The sequence below is a fragment of the Cicer arietinum genome, chromosome 6 (genome assembly GCF_000331145.2).
Source record: "Cicer arietinum cultivar CDC Frontier isolate Library 1 chromosome 6, Cicar.CDCFrontier_v2.0, whole genome shotgun sequence".
NCBI classification, from domain to species: domain Eukaryota; kingdom Viridiplantae; phylum Streptophyta; class Magnoliopsida; order Fabales; family Fabaceae; genus Cicer; species Cicer arietinum.
In genome coordinates this window covers 3,687,744-3,700,532 of record NC_021165.2, presented here as the reverse complement: position 1 = coordinate 3,700,532, position 12,789 = coordinate 3,687,744, and the positions used below count along the sequence as shown (strand labels likewise).

At 29.7% G+C, this 12,789-nt stretch overlaps 2 protein-coding genes across 8 annotated transcripts; one reads left to right on the top strand and one right to left on the bottom strand.

Annotated features, from left to right (window-relative positions):
* The first annotated feature begins 288 nt into the window (after positions 1-288).
* On the top strand, positions 289-5,170 carry NAC45 (NAC domain-containing protein). Of its 6 annotated transcripts, none has more exons than XM_073369708.1 (7): positions 289-305; positions 2,322-2,528; positions 2,801-2,981; positions 3,173-3,765; positions 3,997-4,224; positions 4,308-4,409; positions 4,561-5,170. In XM_073369708.1, the coding sequence occupies exons 2-7, from the start codon at positions 2,403-2,405 to the stop codon at positions 4,651-4,653; spliced, it is 1,323 nt and encodes a 440-aa protein (XP_073225809.1). In that variant the 5' UTR covers positions 289-305; positions 2,322-2,402; the 3' UTR covers positions 4,654-5,170. The 6 variants fall into 6 exon arrangements, with proteins under 6 accessions (XP_073225809.1, XP_073225808.1, XP_027191230.1 ...); XM_073369707.1 differs by lacking the exon at positions 289-305 and adding an exon at positions 1,878-1,896; XM_027335429.2 differs by lacking the exon at positions 289-305 and adding an exon at positions 1,905-2,133 and having other exon boundaries at positions 4,311-4,409.
* Positions 5,171-9,383: 4,213 nt separating this feature from the next.
* Positions 9,384-11,754, bottom strand: LOC101489647 (phosphatidylglycerophosphate phosphatase PTPMT2). 2 transcript variants are annotated; one of them, XM_004503445.4, is made up of 7 exons: positions 11,589-11,754; positions 11,244-11,475; positions 10,877-10,999; positions 10,509-10,602; positions 10,292-10,374; positions 10,110-10,199; positions 9,384-9,926 (listed from the first exon to the last, which is right to left on the bottom strand). In XM_004503445.4, exons 2-7 carry the CDS (start codon positions 11,439-11,441, stop codon positions 9,681-9,683), a joined length of 834 nt encoding a protein of 277 aa, XP_004503502.1. In that variant the 5' UTR covers positions 11,442-11,475; positions 11,589-11,754; the 3' UTR covers positions 9,384-9,680. The 2 variants fall into 2 exon arrangements, with proteins under 2 accessions (XP_004503502.1, XP_012572096.1); XM_012716642.3 differs by having other exon boundaries at positions 11,585-11,724.
* Positions 11,755-12,789: the final 1,035 nt, after the last annotated feature.

Here is a 12,789-nt window from a genome sequence, read left to right as displayed (position 1 = left end):
ATGTTTATTTTATGACGTGTTGAACAATAAATTATTTGCTTAAAAATACAGTAATTATTTATTTTTATAGGATCTTTATTTGATAATATTAATCAATATTTTAACATCGTAATTTATATAACAAATATAAGATCTTATAATTAGAAGAGGTGGTGGTCCATCAAGTACACTTGCTTATTTTACTTGATTATCAAGCAACCTCCAAATAGTATTAATATCTCTCTCTTCCTGCGTTGTGTGTGTGTGTTGTGTACAAAACATTCATGCCAAAAGCATAATGATCACCACTCCAGCTCAAAACCCATGTGAGTTTCTATCATCCTTTTCCCCCTATTTTTATCCCTGGTTTTTCTCTCTCTCTACAACAAACATTTTGTGTAATAAATATATAAACATTACATCTTACATTAATCGGTTCTTTGAAAATAATTAGACTGTATATTTATTACTTTATATATGCTCCAAGCTTTGCAACATTGATAGGTATTAATTCAAGTGTGTTTTTACTAGTAAAAATACTGATCTAGTATAACCGTGAAAACCGAAAATGAGAAATTGAGGCGCCACGTTTAATTTGTAGACACGTTTTCATTACTTAAAATTTGTGTTCATTTTATATTTACTTTGTTATTAATATATATTTTGTCATTGAAAAATGCATTTAAATTCTCAAAGAGATTAATTAGTGTATGCACTTGTTTAAAAATGTTATTCGATTGTACTTAATTAAGGGCGAGGAATGCTAACAACGTTCTTTTTAATGTATAATTTTGAACACATTTTTTTTAGTTAGTTAGAATTTACATATATTATATTAAATCATGTAGTTTTCATATTAATTTAATAAAACTCGTGTGAATTTTTATCAAAATTATATTAAAAAATGTATTGTTAATTTTATTTATTCTTGGAAATGACAAATTTATGAGGACTATACTACTTAGAAACATTAGTTTTTTTATAAAACAATTGTATTTACTCTGAAGAATATCTTTTGAAAATACTTTTCCAGTAATAAAATATTAAAAAAAAACGTAATTAAAAATTTGATGTATTTAATTTTATTTTCTAGAATGAAATAAGGCTTTTTCTTGTTGTGATCATCTTTTTTTAGATAGGCACATAACTACAAGTGATCTAGATATACAAGCATATTTAAATTCTGAATCATAAAGTACATGTGACAATATAATAAATGAATGAAGTTTAATTAATTACTCCACTCAGCATGAATTGTATTCTCGTTTCTTTTCCTAACATGTATAATTGTATATTGTTTGATTACTTAGTAACATCTCTGTAGCTGTTTTGGGGTTTATTCTACATACAGGTTCAAATAATAATTTTATTTATAAAAAAAACAGTTTATAATTCTTTTATCACGTGTTTGTTGTATATCTTTTATTAATTATTTTAATCTATAGAAGATATAATAAATATTATAAAAAAATTCACATAATTGTAAAATCTTTAATTTGAATTTATGATATAATATTAATATTTGATAATTAAATTAAAATTGAAATATTATATTATTTTTATAATTATTTCTCAAGATTTTTTACGGAACTAAAAATTACGTATGTACCAAAAAGAAAATGATGCATCTTTATCCTTCAAATAAAAATACAGGAGTGACAGCAATATACATAATGAGTAAATACTGTCTGTAGAGTAAAGTATAAGTAAAAGATACATGTATTTGATTACTTAAATACGGCTACTTTTTATTTATATTTTATTTCGTAAACATGAAGGTACAACATAATAGTGTGTGATATATATTGTGAAGTTTGCTTTAGTAAGAAAAACCCAACCGGGTTTAATTTTGTTTGTAGTGTTTCTCTCTCATTCTTTTGTCACAAATTATATTATATAATCATCAAAGAAATAAAGGTATGGTTGTATGTGTGAGTGAGTGAAGAAACAAACAACTTTTCCTTTATTCAATTTTTCTCTCTCTCACTATCTTCAGTTAAAGACTAAAAAAGTAGAGAGCAAATTCTGGTGTTTTATTCCATGTTTAAAGCACCTTAGTTTATATCTACTACCCTTCCAATCTTATTCTAACACTTACAATTTCTTCTCTCTTTTTCCTTCATTTCATAATATTAATTTTTCTTCACTTTCCTTGTAAGTAACTAACTCCTTATACTCTCATCCTTATCCTCTACAAATTCATTCATTTTATTTAGTCACATCACAACATATATACATGCTTCTTGAGAGTTATTAATTTCTATATGATCAAAGGTACGTAATTTGTCTATGATTTTTATTTGTAGGAAAATTAATTTGAGCTAAAATCATGAAACTTGTAGGGATATGCTAAGTTGTGTTGGATTATTTTCAATAGAAGAAGAGGTTATTATTATATTAATAAAGTTTCATCAAGAAAAAAGATGATGAATAAGATGAGCAACGTAACTTGCTCTGATCTAATAGATGCAAAGCTTGAAGAACATCAATTGTGTGGATCCAAACAGTGCCCTGGTTGTGGACACAAGTTTGATCAAGGTGGCAAGCCGGTACGTATATATCAAAATACCTAAATATTCTTCCCTTCAACTATAAGCCTTTCACATTAATTTATCAACAAAGAATCATAACTTCACATTTTTTTTTTTAATTTAATTTAGTTATCTAGCTACCTATTACTAAAGTTAGTTTTCATCTTTTTTTTTTCTTTCTTTTTATTATATTCTCTCTTTTTTTTCTTTAATATTCTTCTTATTTTGAACTCTATGCTCCCTTTAATTGCTTTTTTTTTTTGTTAATTTGAAAATTTCAATATGTACAGGATTGGCTAGGTCTACCAGCAGGAGTGAAATTTGATCCAACAGATCAAGAACTCATTGAACATCTTGAAGCCAAAGTTGAGTCCAAAAATAATATCAAATCACACCCTTTGATTGATGAATTCATTCTCACTATTGAAGGAGAAGATGGTATTTGTTACACCCATCCTGAAAAACTCCCAGGTCTATTTTTATATTCAATACATCTTTTAGCAAATATAAACATGCACCAGTTAGGTTTTTGTGTGTTTTGATATTTTTATTTTATAATTTCTTAGATATTTATAAGAAATTAATAAAGTTGAAATATTTGTAGTATATGTATAGTTCACCTAATTAATTAAGTGACCTAACTTTGAATAAAAAAAAATCAGGTGTGACAAGAGATGGATTAAGCAGACACTTTTTCCATAGACCATCAAAGGCATATACAACAGGAACAAGAAAAAGGAGAAAAATTCAAACAGAAGAATGTGACATACAAGGAAATACAGGAGGAGAAACAAGATGGCACAAAACTGGTAAAACAAGACCTGTTATGGTGAATGGAAAACAAAAAGGTTGTAAGAAAATTCTAGTCCTCTACACTAATTTCGGGAAGAATCGAAAACCTGAAAAGACGAACTGGGTGATGCATCAATACCATTTAGGACAACATGAAGAGGAAAAAGAAGGTGAACTTGTTGTGTCAAAGATATTCTATCAGACTCAACCAAGACAGTGTAATTGGTCTGATCATAAAAGTGTTACAAATATTAATGGTGAAGCAATTGAAGGTAGAAGAGATAGTGGAAGTGGAAGTTGTTCTAATTCTTCTAAGGAAATTGTTCATCACATTAATCATAATCATAGAGATGAAATGTCTGCTGTTCCAACTCCTTTAACAAATTTCACTTCTTCCTTGGATATTCAACACCTTAAAAATGATCATTTTGGATTCATTCCTTTTCGAAAAAGCTTCGATGAGGTACATACATATATTTCATTTCATGTAAAGCAATGAAATTGATGTTTCACTTGCAGCTATATATAGTACATTATTAAGTTTATAAAATTATATGAAATTTGAAATGAAATTAATAATTAATAACCATTGGTTGCTTGCATACACAGCAAAAAATGATAAATCAGTGTCAGTAGCCAACCACCAAAGACTTATTTACCCACCTAAGAAAACTTAACATAATTTTGATTGTAGGTTGGAATAGGAGAAAGTTGTAGAGGAAGAGAAATTCAACAAGCATCAGGAAGATGTGATGAACATGAACATGAGCAGATTAATGCAACCACATCTTTCCATATGAGTAGGCCTTCCAATCCAATCTCAACTATCATATCTCCACCACCTCTCCACCACACTTCCATCATTCTTGATGACAATTCTTACCATGTCTCAACAATAATGCTCCAAAATGATCATTTCCAGGTATGTATATATATATATATATTTTGATTAGTAGGTTTATAGAACTTAATTAATTAAGTAGTGCAATGAATGAATGGTTGCAGCAGCAGCAGCAGCAGCATAAAATAGGTGGAAGTGGAAGGTCTGCTTCTTGTTTGGAGGAAGTCATTATGGGATGCACATCATCTTCTTCTGATATCAAAGAGGTACTTTTGCATAAAGAAAACACAATCATCTATCTATTTTTGACTATATCATGTGGAAAAAGAGAAAGAGAAAGAGAAAGAGAAAGAGAAGGGACACTGAATTTCCAATATTGCATTGTTTTCTGTGTCATGATGAATGAATGAATTGCAGGAAGCATCAATCACAAACACACAAGAAGCTGAATGGTTGAAATACTCATCTTACTGGCCAGTTGACCCTCACAATCCCAACCATCAATCATGACTCACTCAGACAAAATCATTCATGCTTCAACCATACCTCAACTATTCATCATCATATCAATATCATTTTCTTCTTCATTTCTTTTCCAATCACCTACCTATACACTTCGGTGCTTCTCATTCTCACCATCGGAACAACAACAACAACTTGGAAACAAAGTCACAAAGAACAAAAGGGAAAAGAAACAAAAAAGAAAAAGCTGCTCTCCCTCGTGACATCACATTCAGGGAGAACGACCTAAGACTCTCCAAACTTTAAATATTGCATTGCATGAAAATCATCACTACATTACTATTAATATTATTATTAAGATCTTTGTAATTTTACATCAAAAAAATAGTTTATACACCAATGAGTTTGTGCATATTGCAAACAATATGTTGTTGCCTTTTATTTATAACCATATATATGTTGTTGAGTTAATTATGTATTCTAACATTCTCTACACCATCCAAACATCTTTATGATTGGACAAATTTTCATGTGATTGATTATAAGCATTTTCGTAAAACATATATATTCATTTGTACCAAACTATCTTTTTGTCGTTTTTTTAAAGATTGGAGAAGAATCGTGTAACTTTAGCTTTCTCTTTTAGAATATATATATTATCAAGAACTTCACGTGGAACCTCAACAAGAGCAGGAATTTCAACAACCGAGGTGCCTCCTTTAATATTGTTTCAAACTATATATTCAAATTTCAAAATTATTTAATTTAATATATCAACAAACTCCAATCTTTTATACTTAACATACAAATATAGTTGAAATCTATTTTTATAAATTATATATTAAAAATTAAGATAGATAATTAATTGAGTTTTACATTAATTAGTTAGTACTAAAAAATATTAAATCAACATAACAAAATTAGGAGAAAATATGAAAGTGTCCCTTATTTTATCACTAAATTATAGTGATGGAAAAGGAGACGTATTTTGAGCGTTTGTTCTAATTTTTCTACTAGATCTTAATTAATATATGTTCTACAATGATAAATCATATTTGTTTCTTTCTTTTCAAATAGCCCAAAAAAACATAATGTTTGATCAAACTCAAACCCTACCCCCCTTGCTTACACTCTAAGGAAGCGAACGCAAAAAATATCACTAATTTTTTTTAGTGAACAAAAATACTAGTTTAGATTTTAAATAGATGAAAATCAAATAAATTTTTCTTGCGACCCTTGGTATAAATTGGATAGAGATGTATTCTAACTATGATACGGGGTTTGGATTGCATTTTTTAATGTACGAGTTGAACTACCTTATATATTCATTTTAATAATATTTTGCTTAATTATAAAAAAAAAATGAAAACAAAAGAAATTTTTGCATGACAACGCTAAAACAAAAAAATTACTCCTAGCACAAAAACCAAAATAAAAATTGATCTTTTCATAGAACCAAACACTTGTTAAACCAAAAAGATGATTTACCAACAAAAATTAAAGGAGTCAAAATAACGAAATTGAAGTCTAATTTTAGCTTCTCTAATACTTAATTTGCAATCGAATTAGAGATGAATTTCATAGCTTTTCAATTCCGATAATTCTACCACCTAAATTGATCTCTAATGTTAGTTTTTCAAACACTTATTTATATAGAAAGAGAATCAAATTTCTTACCACTGAGACCAACATGTGTGAATAATATGTCTCTTTTATAAGCAAAAATTTATTAAAAGGAATACAAGGAGTACTTCAATCTTTACGTCAATCAATGTATCCAAACTCGGTATTTCATAAACATAAATGTATACCCTTTTAGTATTTCTTTGTATATAATTTTTAATAAAATACGGATGCAACGAACTAATTTAATTTAATAAGTATGAATATATATAAACATGCATTATTCTTTGTACTGGAAGCTGCAGCAAATGAATCGCTAGTTCCTTGGAGCTTTTACTTGTTTGCGTCATAAAAAGAAATTTAACTTTAGGAGATGAGTTTCAATAACATCTTTTAGTTTTTATGGGTCCCTTCCGTTCACTGACCAAAGGGTACGTACTCTATGTGTTTAAAACATCAACGCTAACTTTTTTTTTGTTTTTAAATAATTAATTATTATTAATGATTTTTCTAACTTGCATGCATTACTTCTCGATCTTGAAATGCTTTCATAAAAAGTGGGAACTGATTTCAAATTTCTTATCGAATATTTTCATGTAATCTTTAATTTTGAATACTACAACACAAGTAGTAGTTACATTTTATAGCCAAGGTTCTTTTAATTTTCTAATTTTTTTTTTCTTTGAGAAAAGAGAGTGTGGTACTAGCTAGGAGACATACACAATACATCTTTATTGCTTTATTCTGCGTTAGATTCCAACTTTTAATTTCCTTCTGTATTATTAGCTTTGGTCTATAGTATAGTAGTTTCGAATTGGACATGTAACATGCATGCAATAAAGCTAAAAAATCAAGATATGAAGAGAAGGGTAACTTCATAGTTGTTTCTTAAGAGAATAATAGTTAAAGATATGTGGGAATATTGAATAGAGAAATAGAAGACAAGAATAAACTTTTTAGGTTCTTTTACATATGTCAGGATCTTTTTAAATAATATGTATACTTTAAATTAACTCATATTCTATGACTAATTCCCTCAATGCATGTATATGAGAAATTAAGAGATCCCATTATTATATATATTTCATTAATATATTTATTTCCTATTTTTTATTATTATATTATTATTTCCTATGTGTATGCATGATCATGCATGTGAAACAAGATATTTTAATGATACCTATAGCTATGGATCTTTTACATCAAATGCTTGGAGAATATCTTTAAAATATTGTTAGTAATCTTATTGATATTCTAATTAAAGTAAACAACAATAGAATAAGATGATAGGTTAATTGGAAATTGAAAATATACCTTTCCACATTCTATTCAAAATTTAAAGAACACCTAAAAAAGGTGATATTCAGTTGTTATACTTTTATGGAAGATTTTGGATGCTTTTGAAGGGAGCATAAATATATAGAGATATATTGTAGTAGCAATTTTATTCATGGCTTCTTGGTATGCCAGAGAGAGAGAGAGAGAGATTTGGTCCCATAAAGAAGTCGCAGGAGGAATGGTGGTATAGTGCAAGGACGAATATAACTTGCCTCCTATCCACCTTTTTTATATTCTTCCACATGGGGCCCAACATTGTATCTGCTTCTATTTTATAGTAGACCCCACTTTGCATTTCATTTCTTTATTTTTAATTCTAAAAATATATTGCATTTATTAATTATGTAGGATTTTGACCCCTTAACAACTTTCAAGCTAAATTTGAGTTATGCTATTTTTAAATATGACCAAATAAAGTCTACTCGTTAATTTTTGTTCTATTCAAAATTCCTAATTTTTTATTCTAAATATCATTGTTTGTATGCTTTCACTTAATATGGTGTAATTTTTTAGGGAAATGCTTAAATTACAACATTTGAACCATGGTTGAGTAAAAAAAAACTTCATAGAAAGCCAGCCCATCATATGTGAGAGCTTAAAAAAATTTAAAGTGAAGATATTTTCAGTCAAAGAGTTTAGAGTATTTTAATTATTTTTGCATTTTTTAGTCAAATTATTTTGGCACTTATATATCAAAGAATCACTGCATCACAATAGTTTCTTTTTTTTTTTACTTAAAATTCAAAATCACTAAAAAAAAGATGAATATGCGACTGTATCGCATTAGTATGAAGCTTCAGTGCCATAAATTTGAGTCTGAATAATATCATTTTTGCATTTTCATTTTGTTGGAGGTCTTGGACGATAGGCCTAAATAAAAAAGATTGAGAGACTAAATCAAGGGCATTAGGTAGTCTTCCCGTTGGGCCTCTCTGATTCATATTGCAAAACGTGGCTTTATATAATCAGTTTTTTCAATTATGTTTTTTGATAAAGGAACGAGTTCGTTGGTTAAATAGTATTTGATATATTTTTCTTTCTAAATAGTGGCTCCAATGATTTTTTTTTTTTTTTAATCAGTATACCTTAGAAGTGAATGGTTAGGTTTGTGTCAATGCAACATTAAGTACAAATCCTCATATTTTGCAAGGGACCTGACCACTTGATAACGTACCAGAAGTAGCTAGTGATTACAAGTTTCAAATATTTTAGCAAATCATTCCTTCCATTTTGAATGTTAACTCTAAGTAGAGACGAGGCAAAATAAGAGTATCAGGTTTACAAGCTGACAATTAAACAATTTGAACAAAATTTAATTACTCCATTCACTGACTCCAAAACTCAACTGCACATGGAATGAGTCCTGTTACTACATTTATAGGAGCAAGACTGCTGCTCGTTCAATAAAAAGCTATCGCTTAACTTCACAAAAAGACATACACTTAGACTAATACCGGCCAGTTCTACCAGTCACTCAAGATCAAGTATAGATATAATTAAACAATAATTCAACCCGTTCAATCAAGTAAAACATTGTAGCTTACTTATGACCTGCTTAACACAGTTTAGTCTGACTGATTAAAGTGAGGAGTGAAGTTAACACAGTTTAATAGGACTGATTATAGGAAGGAGTGAAGTTAAAACGCGTTTTCAGACACATTATACAGAGGAGCACTTAACTAAATCTAAACAACACACCCATTTGGATGTTTTTCTTGTGCAATAGAAAATAAAGCAATAGATAAGACGAGGGCACCAATCAGCACAGGCTGCTGAACTATGGTACAAATTAGGCAACTGCAAAGAAATTGCATCAATGAAGACAAGTAACCATTTACTCACCACCTGACAAATCCTGTTGATTTCACACCAATAATGCTTTAAACTTGAACAAGGATTACACATGGATTAACAAACATGAAAAAACAAATATATGTACAAGATAACTACATGATGTTCCTTCTTAACCTGTAAACATCATCCCTCTATCTTTCTTTCTATGCACCCTCTCTTCATGTAACACAATTGCACCGACTTTGTGGGAAATTATTCGCTTATTTCCATTATCATCTACTGTACAGGCCACCTGCTTGACACATCAGTGTCAAGCTGGCTTAGCAAGCACGTGACTCTGAAACTGGCAGCCGCCTTGTCATTGGTACACTACTACCAGATACTTTCAAGGATGCAAACAGGCAAGATAATCTTGCTATCATGGGTTTAGGAACAACGGCCAGCTCCATACTAGTATCAGATGTGCTATGATAGCCTTCAAGATCATCTTTGGTTATTAGAACTGTGTCCCCAGATGGAGAGTACGGTAAAGGACAAGAACTTCGCTTGTTATAGTTTTGAACAGCCTGCTTACAATACATGCACAAGTTATACAAAAACTGAATGCCAAGGAGAGAAATCATGACAAAAAAGCACAACAATTGTTATAAAGTATCACACTGTCACTGGCCTTTTAAAATTAAGGTCAACAACAACAATAATAATAATAACAACAACAACAACATTAATAAAATAAAACTAAGTTGTACCTTCCACTGTGATGGTGCTAGTAGCACTCTAGGTCTTCGAGACCGCACATACTCCAGGGCAGCAGCAGGTGTCATGTTCTTGTATTCAACCTGAAAAACACGAGTAGACCACATGGAAACCAATCAGCACTTCAAGCTTCAACTGTTGCCACAACTATCAATCAGAATGATCATGAATTTACCAGATAACAAAGCACAATTGTTGTACTCCTCCCCCTCCCAGCTTTACAGTGAACATAAGTTGTTTTACCACAAGTTGCATTATCTGTACGCAAAATACAAAGGTAAGACACACACACATGCAAAACTGCTTTTCAGGACCAACAAAACAAGGAACCACAATGATTGGTGCATTTACCCCCCTTCCCATAATAATTAAATAAAAATGAAAAAACCCACAATGAATGAACTGCACAGCCCTGCTGATATCCACAAATGAGGGAGCAAAGAGATAATCCCTTGTGGGAATTACCAAATGATCAATCCCGTGAGCCTGAAACAAATCAAGCAAACAAAACAAGATGTCAGAAATGGTTTTAAACAAAACAAACATAGCAAAGATGTCATGAAACTAGTGTGCTAATGTATAGATTCATTATTCCTGTATTAACTTAACACAAACCCACTAGATATACTCTTTGACCGGACATCAGAGACTCCACAAATTCCTAATAATAGCAAGTAATTTTTCTCCATAACATACAATTAGCTCACAAAATGCAAACACACAACAGTCTAAAAAGAAAAAGGGATAACACAACACTTACATGATACAATGACGTAGGTACCAAAGTTTCATAGGGTTCATTCAAAGTAATTACACCACCAACACCAAGGTTCTTCAAGTGAGGAACGTCTTTAGGAAATGGGACTGCTCCGAGTAACAAAAACTATAAAGAACAAAACAAATGTTTAGTAAAACAACAAAGCACGCCATAAAGAACATTCAAAGCACAAACACCCCATCAAATAATTCACTTTCAAAATATCATTAATTCATTTTCAGCAAATAAAGCAACTTTTTCATTACCATCTTACACAAATTCAAAACAATAAAAACCACGGTTATTCAATAGATAAATTAAATAAGAAAATCCAAAATGAAAAAAAAAATGTTGAAGAAAGAAGCAAAACCTCGTCAATTTGATCCCACCATCTGAACTCAGCTTCCATCTTATTACGAAGCACATTATACAAAAGTGTTGGATAAAATAGGATCCGTGCACCTGCTCCAACCAACGCTCTTTTTGCGTCAACCCTAACAATTTGTCTGTCACAATTCTCTTCTTCAACCCTACTACACTCTGCATCTTCCAATTCCTCGATCTTCATCGCAAACGGAAAATTTTCAAAAGGAAAACAAACCCTAAAAACACAACCGCGATCCAGGTTCACATAAGCATATCTATTAACGTAAGTTAAAACCCTAAAAGCTCAAAAGAAAAAGAAAATTGAAAAAATGGGAGGAATCTTACTTACTTGGTTGCTGAATTGGGAATCAAAGGAAGACACAAAATCGAAAATTAGGAAATAATGGAAAATCGATGTTAGATGAGAAAACGGGGAAAATGGAAGCGACAGTGTCCTTCAAAGTGTTAACAATAACAGTGGAGAGTCTAGAGCGACCAAAATTAGAAATGCCTCTAGCAGAAATGCCCTTAGATACGGATTTATTACCTAAACTACCCTCTTCTTTCTAAGGTAAATATTTGTTTTTTGGTTAACTAACTGCTCTCTTTATAAAGTATTAAAACATTTAAAATTAATTAGTACGAAGCTCGTGTTAAACAATTAAATACGGATAATCACCTTGCTATTATATTTTTTTCGTAAATAATTTGTTTGTTGATTTTTGTATTTTTTTATATTTTCTTCGTTGAAAGTAATCATGATTTATTTTTTTTAAGTCAAAAATCATTTTGTAAAATTTAAAGGGTATTGTTTTAGACTTTTTTAAAAAATTATTTTTTGGTTAAAAATGAAAAGCTAGTAGGTTCTGCCATTTGTCTCTTGCAATAGATTAGAGAGAAAAAATGAAACAATTAAAAAACATGAAACTTAACTCATTATAGAAAATGATGTCATTACCTTAATTTATTTTGAAAAATTCAAATTGCCCTCCGTTAATTTTAATAAGTTTTTTTTCTTCCGTGACCATTTTGTTCTCCTTCGACCGTTGTTAGTTTTCTCATTTGATGTAACCATCGTCTGGGTATTCATCTAGTAAGCTTTGTTCTCTTTTTCGATTTTTCTACGTTATTTTTTTTTTTGTATGTGTTTATTTATTGGTTTTTTAGGAGTACTCAATCACATTGATCAAATTTTAAATGTGTCTACGAAATAGTCATCGTAGTTTTAAAAAAAATATTTTTACAAACTTGTATAGTAAATAAATGAAAAATTGTAGGTTAAAAATCATTTTTAAATCATTTTTATAATAGTAAATAAACAAAAAAATCATTTTTAAATTATTTTTATAATAGTAAATAAACAGAAGTTAAAAAACTTTTTTTTTTTTAAATTGGTAAAAGATAATCTCTAAATTTTTTATAATAAAAATTATTTTTATATAACCTCAAACAAACGCACCCATAATTTACTATTATGAAAATTATACATCAAGTTTTTACACAATTGATTTAGGTGACTAAAAAGAAAATTACGCTACACATTCATAAAA